This window comes from Magnolia sinica, chromosome 1 (genome assembly GCF_029962835.1).
Source record: "Magnolia sinica isolate HGM2019 chromosome 1, MsV1, whole genome shotgun sequence".
Classification (NCBI taxonomy): domain Eukaryota; kingdom Viridiplantae; phylum Streptophyta; class Magnoliopsida; order Magnoliales; family Magnoliaceae; genus Magnolia; species Magnolia sinica.
In genome coordinates this window covers 132671253-132686836 of record NC_080573.1, presented here as the reverse complement: position 1 = coordinate 132686836, position 15584 = coordinate 132671253, and the positions used below count along the sequence as shown (strand labels likewise).

At 39.1% G+C, this 15584-nt stretch overlaps 1 protein-coding gene across 1 annotated transcript; it reads right to left on the bottom strand.

The window, feature by feature from the left end:
* Positions 1 to 3316: 3316 nt before the first annotated feature.
* LOC131218210 (uncharacterized) lies at positions 3317 to 11262 on the bottom strand. The gene is made up of 2 exons (XM_058212894.1): positions 10478 to 11262; positions 3317 to 4091 (listed from the first exon to the last, which is right to left on the bottom strand). The coding sequence occupies exons 1-2, from the start codon at positions 11025 to 11027 to the stop codon at positions 3598 to 3600; spliced, it is 1044 nt and encodes a 347-aa protein (XP_058068877.1). The 5' UTR covers positions 11028 to 11262; the 3' UTR covers positions 3317 to 3597.
* Between the last annotated feature and the right edge of the window lie 4322 nt (positions 11263 to 15584).

Genomic DNA, 15584 nt, shown 5'->3' with positions numbered 1-15584 from the left:
TGGTGCATACCAGCCATTCACTCCTAATCACCAACACAGCAAATGTCACCAACCGTAAAAATCCTTGGTGGACACTAACAGCAACGGATCCTAACCATTCAATAAGTAGGCCAGCATTTGGATTAGCCATAGCCCAAGAGCTTGCTTATTTGAAGTTGATAACAATCTAATAAAATCCAAACCGTCCAAAACATAAGCTGAGGGATGGACAATAATGTCAAGGATCGGATGGGAATATTATTGTACCATCATCATTGCAGAGGAAACCGTGTCTAACTTGCTAATAATGATTACCAATAACCCATTGCATATCATTTCACATGCGATGGAGTGGACATCTAAACGTCCGTAATGTGGGCCCTACCTTGAAGGTTGCCTATATATATAGTTTTCGTACAGTAAGGCCCACTTGATGAGCCGTGCATCTTGATGGTGGGGCCCAACTCATGCGTGGCACGAATGTCAATGTTGTCCAGATGACACGCAAGCTGGATTTGCATGTGAACTTTGCATGCAATGGGTTGTAGATGATGAGAATGTTGAGGTCATAGATTCCATCTCATGTTAAAAGGCCCACAAGAAATAACAACCCTTTTCTTGGCCTACCTGTCTTGATTTCCAAATCCACAAAAGCGGAAGAATCCTTGGATGATATACACTACTTTGCCCCCATGCAGCAAATGCACACTGAAACTGAAGCTGAAGAGCTATGCTTAGGGCCTGTTTGGATGTAACCCAAAGTGAGAGCTCAGCTGAGGGCTTGTTTGGATGTGTCCCTGACTGAAAGGAACGAGTCTCATGTTCAAGCCTGTGTTTGGTTGCAACAAATTTCATGATAAACGCATCCGAAAGAATAGTAATAAATTTAAAAAAGAAAAAGAAAAAGAAAAAACTCATAAAGCATAGACAGATTTAAAGAATACATCCAATCAACACCAACAAAAACAGCTAGATGCAATACAACAAAAGAACTACAGTCTATCCTCTTCAAAGTGGAGCCGAGGAGGTACGGGATATTCCTATGAACATGTAAAATAAGGTTATATCATGACAGCCATGATTTTGATTGATGACATGTAAATGCATGAATATGACAGCCACTCCCATGCCTCAGTAACAGAAGGTTGATGTGGGCAGCAGCAGCTGGTCCTCCAACTTACACCGTACATTCATTAAAATTTCCATTTGTACTACTACAATTGGTGAAATAGGATGCTAAAAGCCGACCCAAATAACTCAGATGAGGCTATGATGATAACGATGGTAGTAAGATAAGAGACATTGAAATCCAAGATCACTCCTAGTAAGCACTGTAGAATCTTTCCATTGAAGAGATTGAAATCCAAGACAGTTCCTTGTCTCTAAGGGGGCGTTTGGATTGTAAGTTACCTAAGATAAGCCACTTATGCCTTGAATAGCTTATCTTCATTTCTACTTATTAAACTGAAATTATTAAGGGTCTTTTTGCATACCACCAAATAAGTTACTTTTCCTACTTACAGAAGTAGATAAGTGACTTATTTCAGATAAGTTTGGTTTACAATTAGTTATAAGTAACTTTTTTACTTAAAAGTACATAATCACTTCAATTAATTATTTTAGCCCTTCTACTTTTCATAAGTTGCTGAAAAGAGGCATCAAGAGATACATAAGAGGAGAAGCCGATAAGTATGTTGTTTACCAAACATACTTATCCTCTTAATAAGTAGAAGCTAAGATAAGCTATTTGTGGAATAAGTAGCTTATCTTAAGCAATTTATGATCCAAACGCCCCCTAAGTAACTTTTTAATAAAAAAGCTACTTATAATTGATCATAAACCACACTTACTTATCTCAAATAAGTTACTTATCTACCACTGTAAGTAGAAAAAGTAACTTATTTGGTGGTATCCAAACAGACCCTAAGTTAAACAGGAAACTATGTTGTTAGTACAGCGTTTTCCTAATAAACCAATAGTCTGTGCTAGAAACATTCTTCTACATACATGACACTACGGGCTTCTATGGAAAGGACATAAATCTTGCCTTTTAATGGACTTTGTAACCAAAAGGATTTGAGACTGTGAAGATTAGGATGTTGGTTTATCCAAAATGCCATGGGCAGAAGCGGAAACACATTAAAGGTGCCCTTCTCCGGTTGGTGTTCTCTATCGTCTCCAACTCCCACTCTGAATAAACTGGATACCGCTATCCTAATCTGATTTTATTGGCAGGCCCTAAAGTTCATGTGTAGTACACGCATGTAAGTGGATGAACACATGAAATAACAGTTTGATTGTAACAGCTCAAATTGAATGTAATGAAACTAATACCCCAGATCATTTGAGAAAGAATGGACCCAAATTCAATTCATCCAAGTACCTCTTGTTGTCCAAATCAAACAAGGGATTGAAGCAAAAAATACACAACCAACATTTGGTTGACTGTGGCTGGCCTTTTAGCTGAGGAACTACTACATCTATGTGGTTCGGTAACCTAGACTGTTGGTATGTTGCTAGGGCTGTCAATGGGTATCTCAACCCATGGGTATCCGATGAACCCAACCTGATTTTAATGCGTCTGGGTCAGAACCGGGTCGATGTCGGGTCTCACCTTTTGGACCCAGTTAAAAATCAGATCTTGTCAGGATCAGGCTGGATCCATGTGATGGAGCCAGTTAAAGTCGGGTCAGGTCCAGATCAAGTCCAGGTAGTTTTAATAGAAAAGTTATATATATTTAATATGCATTGGTTATTTTCATAAAAGAAATGAGGTTTCCTGAGCCAGACACATTAAGAGAGCCCATTTACACACCATGCGTGTGCCAAAGTCACACATGAATGCACGATCTAATCCATCCATCAGGTAGGCCCAACCATCTAAATGCTCTTAATTGTCCCGAACCCAACACAAAACCTGGATCCAAAGACCCGATGGGCACCCAAACCTGATCGGATCTTCAAGATCTAGACCTGAACCCAAAAGGACTCAAACCTGGCAAGATCCAAACCCAGTTAGCCCAGGTAGAGGTTCTATAGGACCTGACCCAACCTACTACTACAACAGTCATGAAGAGAAACAGACAGTTGTGAAGAGAAATACAACAACAGTCCACATTGAACTGAAAAGAGTCCCAAGATTGGTGGCTACTATCCTCCAATTTGGGAGATCTTTGGGGCATGATCCATTCATGGTGGTACACAACAGACCAACAGTTTGAACTACCAACCATATGCCCAATTGTCAGAACTGAAAACGCTAGTATGCTATGCAAAGACCTAGGGTCAAGGATCCTATAATTCCTTTAAAGAGCATTGAAATGTTAAAAGACATGAATAGTTGAATCTCGAGATGCTTTAGAAAAACAATATAAAATTCGAGTACAACATACAGCTAAGGTGCTTTGCATACTGGTGTTATAATGGTGCTGATTCAAAAACATTGCCACTTCAGTAACAAGGAAAGAACACCTAATATTTACATGACAATCTCTGGGACTTGTGAGCACAGAAAGCTTACTCAGAATCCCTCTCTATCAAAACCATACATCATACATGAAAGAATGAAAAGATACGTTACCCATTAGTTAATACTACTACCTTCAATTCCCATCATTATCACCCATCTTCGCCGTCATCGTCGTCGTCATATTCTTCTTCTTCTTCTTCATCAATGTCATCATCATGTTCTTCTTCTTCTTCCAAGTCATCATCATCGACTATGAAGCCACCTAAGTTGTCATCATCTGCATCTTTATCAGCACCGTTAGTTTTTTGGGGCATTGATGTCTTCCCGCCTAGAGTATCTTTACAGGGTTTCTGCTCATCTTTTGATCTCGTTATGGAGAATTTGGGTCTCTTGGCACTTTTCAATTTTGAGATTAACACCTTCTCATCTTCACTCTCACCCATCCAATCCTCATCGTTGTTGCCTTCACCTTTCTTCTTTCTCCTCCCCACTTTCCTCCCCTTTGGTATTTCTTCATCAATGATCTCACCATCCTCACTATTTTCACTTGGTTCTTCAAGGAACCAATCCCAATCCTTAATATCACGGATCTTTTGCCCTGGATAGCGGTTGAATTCTTGGCCAACTAGCAAAAATCCAAACTCTGCATTCCGAGAGTTCCAAATCATTATTATTAAAACAAAGAGGATTTGACCTACCCAAATGAAAATTACAGTAAAAAGAAGCATGCATATGCATACATCAAACATATATATGGGGAATGATCTGGTCTGAAACACCCGAATGAGACGTTTCTCTATGAATGAAAAGTATGACCCTCTAATCAAGATCGGACGACCAACAGACTCATCCTGACCAAAACTCACTACTAAAAAAGTCAAATTGAAGGCTGAGTTCCAATTGCCATCAGATTAACATCAGTTTGTTATATTATACAAGTATTTCATGGGGGGGGGGGGGGGGGGGGGGGAAGAAAAGAAAAATAAAATACATTATTTCAAGCAACAAACCGTCAGGGCATCCTGGTAATCTCATGGGTCAATCAGGAGATCCTCATCAGCATCTTTCTTGCCTGTGCTACCCACTGTATCTGAAGAATATGAACATTTCTTTACAAATGAAATTCCAAACAAGTTTTCATGAATATGACTATTGATTAAAACTTCTGCAACTTCATTCAAAGCCAATTCATCTCAACCAAATACAAGCCCATTAGCATACCACGTCAATGTTACAAAAACCATGTGTTCGCCTGTGTGGTGTCTACATATATATGCATGACAATAGAACGCATCAAAAATGCAATATAGCACCCATGTATTGGAAACATGGACAATTAGGTCTTGATCTAGACTGTCCACCTGGTGATCCCCTTCATGGATTGCCTATCAACCAAAAATCACTCTGGCCAGTCAATCCCAACCATCCAATTAACAGCATTTTGGCAGTTGAATTGGCATGGCTGCTTGTATTCAATTTTTACACTCATTTGCCGGACAGTCCGGATCAAGAAATTAGGATTGTCACTTCATTGCAATTTTCAGGCTCTGGTGTACACGGCGTGGGGGTCGCCTGGTGCATAATGGAGGACAAACCCACACCATGTGTGTGATAGGATTGCTGTCGCATCATATTATGGTGCATAGGAGCTCTGTTGGATAATTCCTCTGCATGTATACTCGTACATGTACGACAGCATTCAAACACAAATCATGGAGGCGAAACTAATCTAACAATCCATAGGGAGTGAATATCACCTAAAGATACTGACGGTGTAACATTCCCCTGAGCCTATCTTTTTAAGTTGTTCATCATTTCCATCTCATGCTTCTAACATCCATGCATGATATCTTGATGTCCATATCTATGCATATTGTAGGAGAAAAAGAGAGGTCCATACAATGAAGATGTTAGAGTGTAGGGAGAAGAAAGATTGGGAAAGAGGGAGAAGATGAAGAAGAAAGAAAGAGGAAGAAGATGATGGAAAAACAAGGGTTTTGAAAACCGTAGCTCTGATACCATGCCCTAAGGAAAAATGTGATTAGAGAACATCAGTTCTCTAACCATATATTTATTAATAAAAAGGATCGTATTTAGGTAAGTAGGCATTTATTTATAAATGTGAAATTTTATTATTTGTTAGTTAATACTTTTATTTTATTAAATATATCGATCATCTGTAAATAATTAATATTATTTAGATCTAATAAATTCCTCTAATTTTATGTGTAAAAGAGGAAATAATTTTTAAAAAGGGGTTAATTACTTTAATGTCGTTTATTCTCTTTCTTTTCTTTTCTTTTTTTTTTTATCTCTGAGGTATGGGGATTTTTTTTTTTTTTTTAACAAGTGAATAATATTAGATTATTCGTAAAAGGCCATCGGATTAAGATACTAACAATATGATAGAGAGATTAATAAAAGACAACCCTAATGATTGGTATGATATATATATATATATATATATATATATATATATAATAATTGGAGATTTGATAAAGCCTAAAATCTATGACATGCCATAGAAAGATTTGAGATAAAAAGAAAGAAAAGGGGATTGGAGAAGAATGAGGCAATGGCCGTCGGCAGCCTAGTGTTCACCACCGCTGTGGCTGAGGCTCAAACCATGGTCACCACCCAATGTGACAGTGGCAGCGGCAGCCTTGCAACCATGCCCCTACTCTCTCTCTCTTTCAATCTATCTCTCTCCCCATTGGCGGCCGAGGCAAGGACCGCCATTGATAGCAACGACAGCCCTGGACGGCACTGCGGCAATTACCGGCAGCAGCCATGGCCTCCACCAAATGCGGCCGCGGGAGCACCCGATGGATTCGCCCCCCTACTCTATCTTTTCTCGGATTCTCTCTCTCCTCCCTCTTTGATTCTCTCCTTTCTTTGCAAGCCACCGCCACCAAACATGACAGCGGCAGCGATAACCATGGCCGCCACCACCTCCAAGGCAGCCGCAACAGCAATACAGGGGCCGCAATGGCTGTTACTCTCCCGTATCGGCTGTTACATTGTTACACTGCATCGGTAACAGTTGATACCGTTACACCCACTGTTACGCCCCACCATTACCGCAACGGGACACCTTGGTCCTTATTGCACATGGCCAAACCATCTAAGTATTTTCCCTCATCTTTTTACCTACTGGTGCTACTCCTAAGTTCCCTCGAATGCATTCATTTCAAATTCTATCCTTTCTCATCTAGCTACTTATCCATCTCAAAATACTCATTCCAACTACACACATCTTGCAAGCATGCACTTCCTTAACTTGCCCTACATTCTATCCCATAAAGCATGGCTGGTCTTATAGCCATCCTACAAAATTTCCCCTCCAATTTGATTGGTATGCAGTGATCACATTAAACTCAAAAGGCCAAGGTGTTCAATAACGGTGGCCATAGTAATTACCATTAGAATTCAGGTAACAACAACCATTACGACCAATTTTATAAATTTTTTTTTTTTTAAATGTATCTGCCCCGTATTGTGTAACAGCTCCCACCGTTACCATTATGAAACCGTTTTTTAATACCTTGCCAAAGGCACATCTCCACTTCTTTCACCCAGCTTGAATGCTATGAGTAACATCCTTCTCAATCTCCTGCTCTCATGAATTATTGAACCAAGATATCAAAATGGTCATTTTGGGGGACTTCTTCGGCTATATTACCTAATTCCTCGTTTCCACTCCGATTGTTACAAAAATTGCATTCCATATACTTTGTTTTAGTCCAACTAATTTTAAAACATTTAGATTCTAACGCATCACTCCATAGTTTTAACTTTTTGTTCAGCTGTTACACCGTCTCATCAATCAAAATTATGCCATTCGTTAAACAACACACAACACATATATGAAAGATACAAGTAAAGCCAATGTTATATTAGAAATCAAGATACATATAAGCCCTTACACAATCTCATTATTTAAAGGGGAAAAAAAAAACATCAAAGAAGTTTAATCACAATGATCATAGACCCATCCTAATTCAATTTGGTCCAAGTATTAGATTAGTAAAGAATATTGCTAGATGTAAAGCATAATTGGAATATACTAGAGTTACAGAGAATTCAATGCATGCAATGAATTACACTGTACTTGATATGGCATTCACAATAGGAATGCTAAGCAAATGTACCCATAATCTAGGACAAGAACACTAGAATGCAATTTCAACAGTTCTAAGGTACCTAAAAGGAACTATGGACTATATTACAAATCATCTCTCATTCTACTTGAAGGATACAACAATGCTAGCTAGAATGCAAATGACATTGAATCAAAATCTACAAGTGGTTGGATATTCACTTTTAGTGAATGAGCAACATTCTGGAGAACCAAGAAACAAATGTACATATCCTGTTTCGGATATCGCTGAAGATCTCTTTGTTCCAGATTCTAAGAGCCTGCTTCAACAACTTTAGCTTCTTGGAAATACTGAACAGGGGGGTACCATCGGACTCTAGTTTGGAAAGTAAGTTTGTAATCACTGCTTGTAAGGAAGGGGAATGGCTTAAATAACTACAAGTCGTTGGATATTCACTCTTAGTGAATGAGCAATATTCTGGAGAACCAAGAAATAAATGTACATATCTCACTCTAGTTTGGAAAGTAAGTTTGTAACCGTTGCTTGTAAGAAAGGGGAATGGCTTAAATAAGTACTAGTGGAACTGACATACTAACCAAGACCTACTCTAGTTGTATCCGTCTTTTGTAATGACCAACCTACTCTTTGTCATGCCATAAGTAAAACTTACAATGGTAAGTCTAGCAATGTAAGTCTACGACAACTTTTTTAAGAAATTAACTTAAGCATTGAGTAATCTTTGTGGAGTGTGTTAAGTCCATCCTCAACTTAGTGGATTGCCAGATCCCTTAACAAAAGGATTGACAAGAGGTCAAACAAGGAAAACCACCAAAGACCTAGGACTAAGATCTAAAAACATGACTTTTACTCTCAATGGATACCCTACATAGGTTTGGGAATACAAGATAGGTTCAAAGAGACACAAGTCGAGTGAGTAACTAAAGCATACACTAGAATAATTGAGTCTCATTCCAAAGAATCTAGTGTTTGATTTCTGCATTTTGGGAGGGCTATGAACCAACTCTTAATCGATCTATAATCAGCCTTTGTTAGGACGGAGCAAAATCATCCAGGATAGATCTACCTATATGAGTAAAGAATTGGCTACTTCTGCAGCAATTGTAATCCTCTACAGAATACTCATGAAACCAAAATAGCACAAGGCCATGAATGTGTAAACTTTAAATCTTCAAGTTATATGTGTGTCTGTCCAATTAGTTCAAGACAAAGGGATCACTACATACCTCACAAATCTTTGATACATGTGCACTAAATGCTTGAATCTAAATAATACCTTTAGTTACGCATCTGTTTACCAAGGTGTGTCGTAACGGTCATTACGTAAAGGTAATGGTGGCAACCGTTACACGTTACGGGGTCGTAAAAGCCTTAACAGCCGTTACACGGGGGGGGGGGGGGGGGAACTGTAGCAGTCATTACAGCTCTCGTAGCGGCCCGTTACGCCCGTAACGACCCCATAACAGTCCATTACGAGGCCGATACAAGTTTTTTGAGTTTTTTATCAATAAAAGTAAAAGAGACCGTTATGGCCGTTATGAGGGTCATAACGGCCATTACAGCCCGTATCGTAAAGGTAACGGTAGTGGTCGTTACGGCCACTATTACTGTTACGGAATACCTTGCCGATCATTTTTTCATTAGTTTTATTTTTAAAATTGTGGGGTGAGTGTTGTAATTTTCGTATAAAGAGCAGTAAATTCAAAAATAAAATATCTTATTTTGGAAAGTGAATATATTATATATGGAAACTTTTTAGTAGTACTTAGTTTGCATGTAACGCAGGAAGCCTAAAGAGCTTTATAGTTTTGGCAATTAGTTTAGAACCATCAAGCCCTGATGCAACCAAGGAGTGAACTATAGTCCAGCTGGGGGTTCGACCTACTTGTGTGTAATGGTGCAACTATAATGTCGGTTGGGCTCCTAACACAGCATGCATGTAGCATCGCTTGTGCTGACTGCGATCAGGTGGCAATTATGTGTTTTCTCATATCACAGCAATTTTTACTATTGAATTACTACCTATCCAAAAGAAATATTGAGATGATTGTCCTACAAAAAGGCATGTACGGTGGCATGGCACATTGATTGTGTAGATAGATATATGTGAATGAGGTTGAGATGTCTTAAACATCTCACATGAATTTAATGTCCTAAACAGGCACATGAATGTCTTTCCAAGAAAGACAGTGTTCCCATATTATTCAATTATATACATCTTTTCCCCCTTTTATGTCCACATTTAGAGTTTTTTTTCTGGCGTGGTGTGCCGTAACAGCGGTTATAGGGCTGTAAAGGCCGTTACATAAAGGTAATGGTGGCAACCGTTACACATCATAGGGTCATAACAGCCGTTACGGAAAAAATGACCCATAATGGCCATTACAACCCCATAACGGCCCGTTACGCTGATACAAGTTTTTTTCCAATAAAAATAAATAAATAAAGAGATCATAATGGCCATTACAGCCCATATCATAAAGGTAATGGTGTAGCCGTTATGGCCACTGTTTCCATTACGGAATACCTTGATTAGAGGTGCAAACTTCTATGTTGAAATCTGTACTAGTTAGTTTATTGTATCCTAAAGACAATTTGTTATTTTCCTTCTCTTGCACTTACTAGAATATCTAGAAATGAGCAGCAAATCTGTCTTGAGTTATTAATTACCTAAGTCAAGGTTGGAATCCACAAATCTGCATCATTTCATATAATTTCCTTGTTTCCTCCATTGTGTACATTTCTTCTCTTTCTCCTACGCATATACATATGAATGTATACTTGTAAAGTCTCATACATACATATATAAATAGTGAAAATCAGAAATTCTATATATCAGAACATTTAAAATACTATACCAAAAAAATTTAAAAACCCACAAAAATAGAGAGAGAAAACACAGACATCTTACCTTTAACAGGATCGACCTGCGAAATATTCAATAACCCAATTTCCAAATCTCCAACCCCATCCTCTCCATCGCCATTGGTACCATGAAAACCCTCCTCTTTTAAAGAAACCCTCTTCTCTTCTTCCTCTTTCCTCTCCAAAGTCCTTTTCTTCCTCCTCTCCACCGCCTTCAAAATCCTCTCCTCCTCTTCGTCTTCTTCTACTTCAGAACCCCTTTTCTTCAAAGTAAAGAAAACCGGTTTTCTCAGTGAAATCGAGAGCCGATCGCCGACTTTCATCTCCCCTTTTTCCGAATTCCTGAAAACCCTGTTCGCCGCTCCGCTGCTGCTGAAAACACAGATGGGATTCTTTCCTATGACTTCAAAAAAGACCATATTTTCTCCATCTGGGTCGCTTTCTTTTGGGGCAGCGGCGTGGAGTTGCAATGAGACGTGTCGACGGGAGACGGTTCGGTCGTCGGTAGGAAAGCCGATTCCTCTTCCAAGCTCGATTTTGGAGTCCTTTCTTATGGTTATGGGAATTTTCCATCCGTCTTCAGATTCCAGCTCCATGGATTGGACGATTTCTGAGAAAGATTTCGGTGTGTTTCCGTGGAGCAATTGCAATTTACAGGGAGAAATGGAGCGCGACAGAAAGCGGCGACTGCATTTTTGAAATGGATTTCTGCTGTTTGAGATGACGAAATTACCCTCGTCTTGGTTACGATGGCTAGGATGGCGATGGGCCGGGCCGTCCTGACTTAAGGTCCAAAACCGAACCCGACCGGATACCCGAAATTTTTTTTTGAGCCCCAATTCCACTCGGCCCTGCATCGGTTGAAAATAACGCCCCTATTTCTCACTTGTATCTTCCTAATATATCCTCATCAAGTGGGCTGCAGAAAGTGAGAAATCTCGTTCTTGGCATTTCTTGATCAAAAAATTTCCTGAGAGATTTTTCAATTTTAGGTTTTTCTCATAATATAATAAATAAAATATCTCAATAATATAGTTAAAATTATTTATTGTAAATTAATAAATAAATTTAAATTTTAAATGCATATTTATATGACAAGCTCATTAGCTTTTTACTATTTTCTAATAATATTGTGAGATTATTGCAATAAAAATGTGATATTTTCAAATGTTCCAATGTTTTTAAAGATATCTTCATAATTGCGTTATTTAGTACATTATTCCTGGTAATATTGTGAGATTTTTGGAATCTTAATAATATTTGTGACGTTGGGACACATGTATAAAGAAATAGACACTTAAAGCCTATTTGTTGTAATGTAGATACTCTATGATAAAAGCATATTAATCACACCAGTTTTCTGCTTGAAGAGAGTGCCTTTTTTAGTTATTGAAATTATATGGGGCCCACGATGATGTATGGGTTATATTCATGTTGTCTATTCATCTTTTTCCTATCATTTTAGTAGACGAGCCTAAAAAGAGAGCATATCCAAAGCTCAAGTGGACCACATACAAATAACCTGAATTCAATGGTGATGTCATTATTCCCACTACTTCCTCTGATGTGGTCCACTCCAGCTAGGATCTATCTCCATTTTTAGGCTCATGCCTTAAAATAATTGATTTTTTTTAAAAAATAAAATTAAAAAATTGAATGGACTACGCATACATAATAGTGGGACCATAGAGTTTATATCCTTTTCTTAGTAAATGCCTACCAAAAACAGTAGATGTCACCATCGTGCATTAATAGCTGTTGACATTTATTATTATAGGTAATAAATGCTTAATTCAATAAAAATATAAATAAATACAGCTGTTCGAACAGACCATTTGGAAAATAAAATATGTGGTTCAAGATGGATGGATCAGCTAATCAAAAGGATTGGACACTTGTAGGAGGTACACGTCTACTTCTGAAGTTGTCGGGCTAAAATGACCCGAGCCCAACCCGAGATGAAAATAGATAAGTGTGGCCTATGGGCTAAGCTAATAGATCCAAGTCCAGTCTGAAATCAGGCCTGGGTTGGCCACTCTTGCTGCTTGCTGACCATTAATTTCATGCCCTGGAACATACTGTCAACTGTTAATCCAGGCCTTTCATCTAGTGCCCCTATTATATAACCACTTATGAATGCTACATAAGTCACTGGTCCCACATGATGGATACGCACCCTTCTAATGGAGTGGGTGGTTGACTGTCCACATTGAAGAGGAGTGAAGAGTCATATCTAGATGAAACAGCATGCACAGCCCAACCCATAACACTTGTAGACATTGTTGTTTTGGGAAGGAACCAAGACAGGTTCATGTCCAGAAAAGAAAGAGCTCCCGCCTGTATGGTTGTAACTAGAGTTAGGTATCTAGTCCAATTAGACCAAGTTAAGGCTGATGTGACTCAATCTGATTTGGAAATAGACCTGATTGAACTTGACCCAACTTAGTGCCAAGTCCTGCATGGCTGACCTGATCTGAGTTTAGGTTTGGCATGGACTAATCCGAACGGAGGAGTCTGACTTGGTCACAAGTGCCGAGTCAGGTCAAGTACAATAGGTATCTAAGCTGAAATTACAACTCATAACCTACGTGCACTCGCAAGAATTGCATAATTGCATCCTCTCCATCAGCCACACGGCATCTCATATCTAAAACGTCTCTGTCAGCCATACTGCATCTTGGATATGAAAATGAGTGTTTTATATATATATATATATATATATATATGGGAAATGGTTCTATGCCGTCGAGCTCATGGTACTTCCCATGAGGTCGAGCTGTGTGGGCCCCACCGAAATGTGTGCCAAACATCAATACTTTGTATTTGATGGGTCCCCTTTATATTATGGGATATCCCAAAAGTCATTGGTATAAGGAACTTAGGTGGGCCATACCATCTAAAATCATGTAAAGACATGCCTAAAACAAATAAAAGCACTTGGTGGGGCCCACCTGAAATTTGGATGCATCTTAAACTTGGTCTAACCCCTCATCCAAGTGGGATACACATAATGGATGGGCTGAATTTGTGAACCACATCTCTTTGAGCCCAACAAATGATTATGAATGTTTTAATGGGAGGATAACCCCTCTCAATTTTTGTATGTGGTGTGGCCCACACAAGTCATAAATTGACTTGATTTTTAAGCTCGAGGCCCACCATGGAATGGTGCATTTGACTGATGGGGTAGATGTTCGACATGCATCATGGTGGGGGCCCACACAGCTCGACCTCATGGGAAGTTCCCATGAGGTCGAGCTGTGTGGTACCGTGATGCTTATCGAACATCAACACCGTGCATTTGAAGGGTCCCCTTTAAATTATGGGATATCCCAAAAATCAGCTGTATACGGAACTCAGGTGGGCCATACCATCTAAAATCATGTGAAGGTATGTCTAAAACATATAAAAGAACTTGGTGGGGCCCACCTGAAATTTAGATGCGTTGGAAGCTTGGTTTAACCCTTCATCCAAGTGGGACACACATAATGGATGGGCTGGATTTTTGAAACACATCTCGAGGGCCCAACAAATTATTATGAATGTTTTAATGGAGGGTAACCCCTCTCAACTTTTGTATGTGGTGTGGCCCAAACAAGTCAAGAATTGACTTGATTTTTAAGCCTTAGGCCCACCATGGAATGGTGCATCTGACTGATGGGGTAGATGTTTGGATACGACGTATTAGGCCTGCGTATTGTACCATCGTCATACAACATACAATAGCTTCTTTACGGAATGATTTTTTTAAAATTCCACATCCATTTCATAAGAGCTGGTGCCCACCATCAGTTGATATCATTAATCATAGCCGTCCAACATGTTCGATATTGAGTAATCCTATCCAACCATCCATAGGGTTCACATTAGTGAGGCCCACCTGCCAATATTGAGTGTGACAAAATCAAGCAACCAATGAAGGGCTCTGATCTACGAAGTAACATGATAGTAAGGCCCACCTGGATTACCAGCGCAGGAACATCTTGCGAGAAACCTCGGTCTGAAAAATAGGGGGCCAGTTGTAGGCCCCACAATGAGGTCAGCGCTCATCCACACCATCCATTGGTTTTTTAGGAGCTAACGGACCCTGATCTAGGCCACCTTTGTGCCATACATTAAGGAAAAAAATTGAAGGATAATTTTAAAATAAAAATCAGAGCAAAATATGCAATGAAAATAAATAAAACGTACATCACACATCTGACCAAAATTTTCATACCCAAATGAAAGTCATTAGAAAAATCGTACATATAGTATGTTCCGAAAAAATACTATATATATATATATATATATATATATATATAATTGAAATCGGCTTCTCTGGACAGTCACTTAAACAATGACAAAATAAACTCCCTACCAGCCACAAAAAATATGAATAGAGTAAGCAGCAAACCAACAAGCGGATGATTGATGACTGCTTCGTTTTGTCACGCTCCAAACTCGAAAACCATGCTCACAAAATTCTCAATTGCCGAATTCGGCGCCGACAGCCTCCATAGTACCCCATTCTCGGTTCCTGACACCCATACACCAAGTTTCGATCTTGGGATCGTACAAGGAGGATTTTCAACATGAATTTAATTCACAGTAAGCATAGCCACAAGCATAACCCATAACAACAACCAATAACATCATCACAAATCCACTATGATAAAAAAAACTTTGAGTATATTGCGCATAAAGGAAAATACAATAACAAAATCAGAAACTCTAAAAGTCTGCTGCACGCCCCAATCTCAATGCTGATGTGGTGTCCTAGCGTTACCTACACGCATCAATCGTGCATAAGCTTATAGAAAGCTTAGAGGGCGGTGTAAGTGTGCGCGCAATATCAGCGTGCTCAGAATGCAATGTCAGAGTAACATGGAATCATGCTGATGAGTACATGAATGCAATCAGCCGTACCAAGGCTATGCAGTGCAAGACATGAATGTTATCGGCCATATCAAGACCATGTGATACAAGATGGAACTCAAGCATGCCAATCCTCATATAAATCCACATATCAATGCAGTTCATTACTAGAGCATCAAATATTAGTACAGTTCTCACTCTAGATAATCACTGTGGTTTAGTACACTCCAAATGACACTGCCCCTTTCTCAAGTGCACAGTCCAAGTGAGCGTAAGAAACCTCACTATCCGTCTTG

What these genes read in the sequence shown, in the direction of transcription:
- LOC131218210 (XM_058212894.1), bottom strand. Translation starts at nt 11,027, where the DNA reads ATGGAGCTGGAATCTGAAGACGGATGGAAAATTCCCATAACCATAAGA. An exon ending in GCAGGTCGATCCTGTTAAAG is followed by an intron (nt 4,092 to 10,477) that starts GTAAGATGTCTG and finishes CTCGGAATGCAG; the next exon opens with AGTTTGGATTTTTGCTAGTT.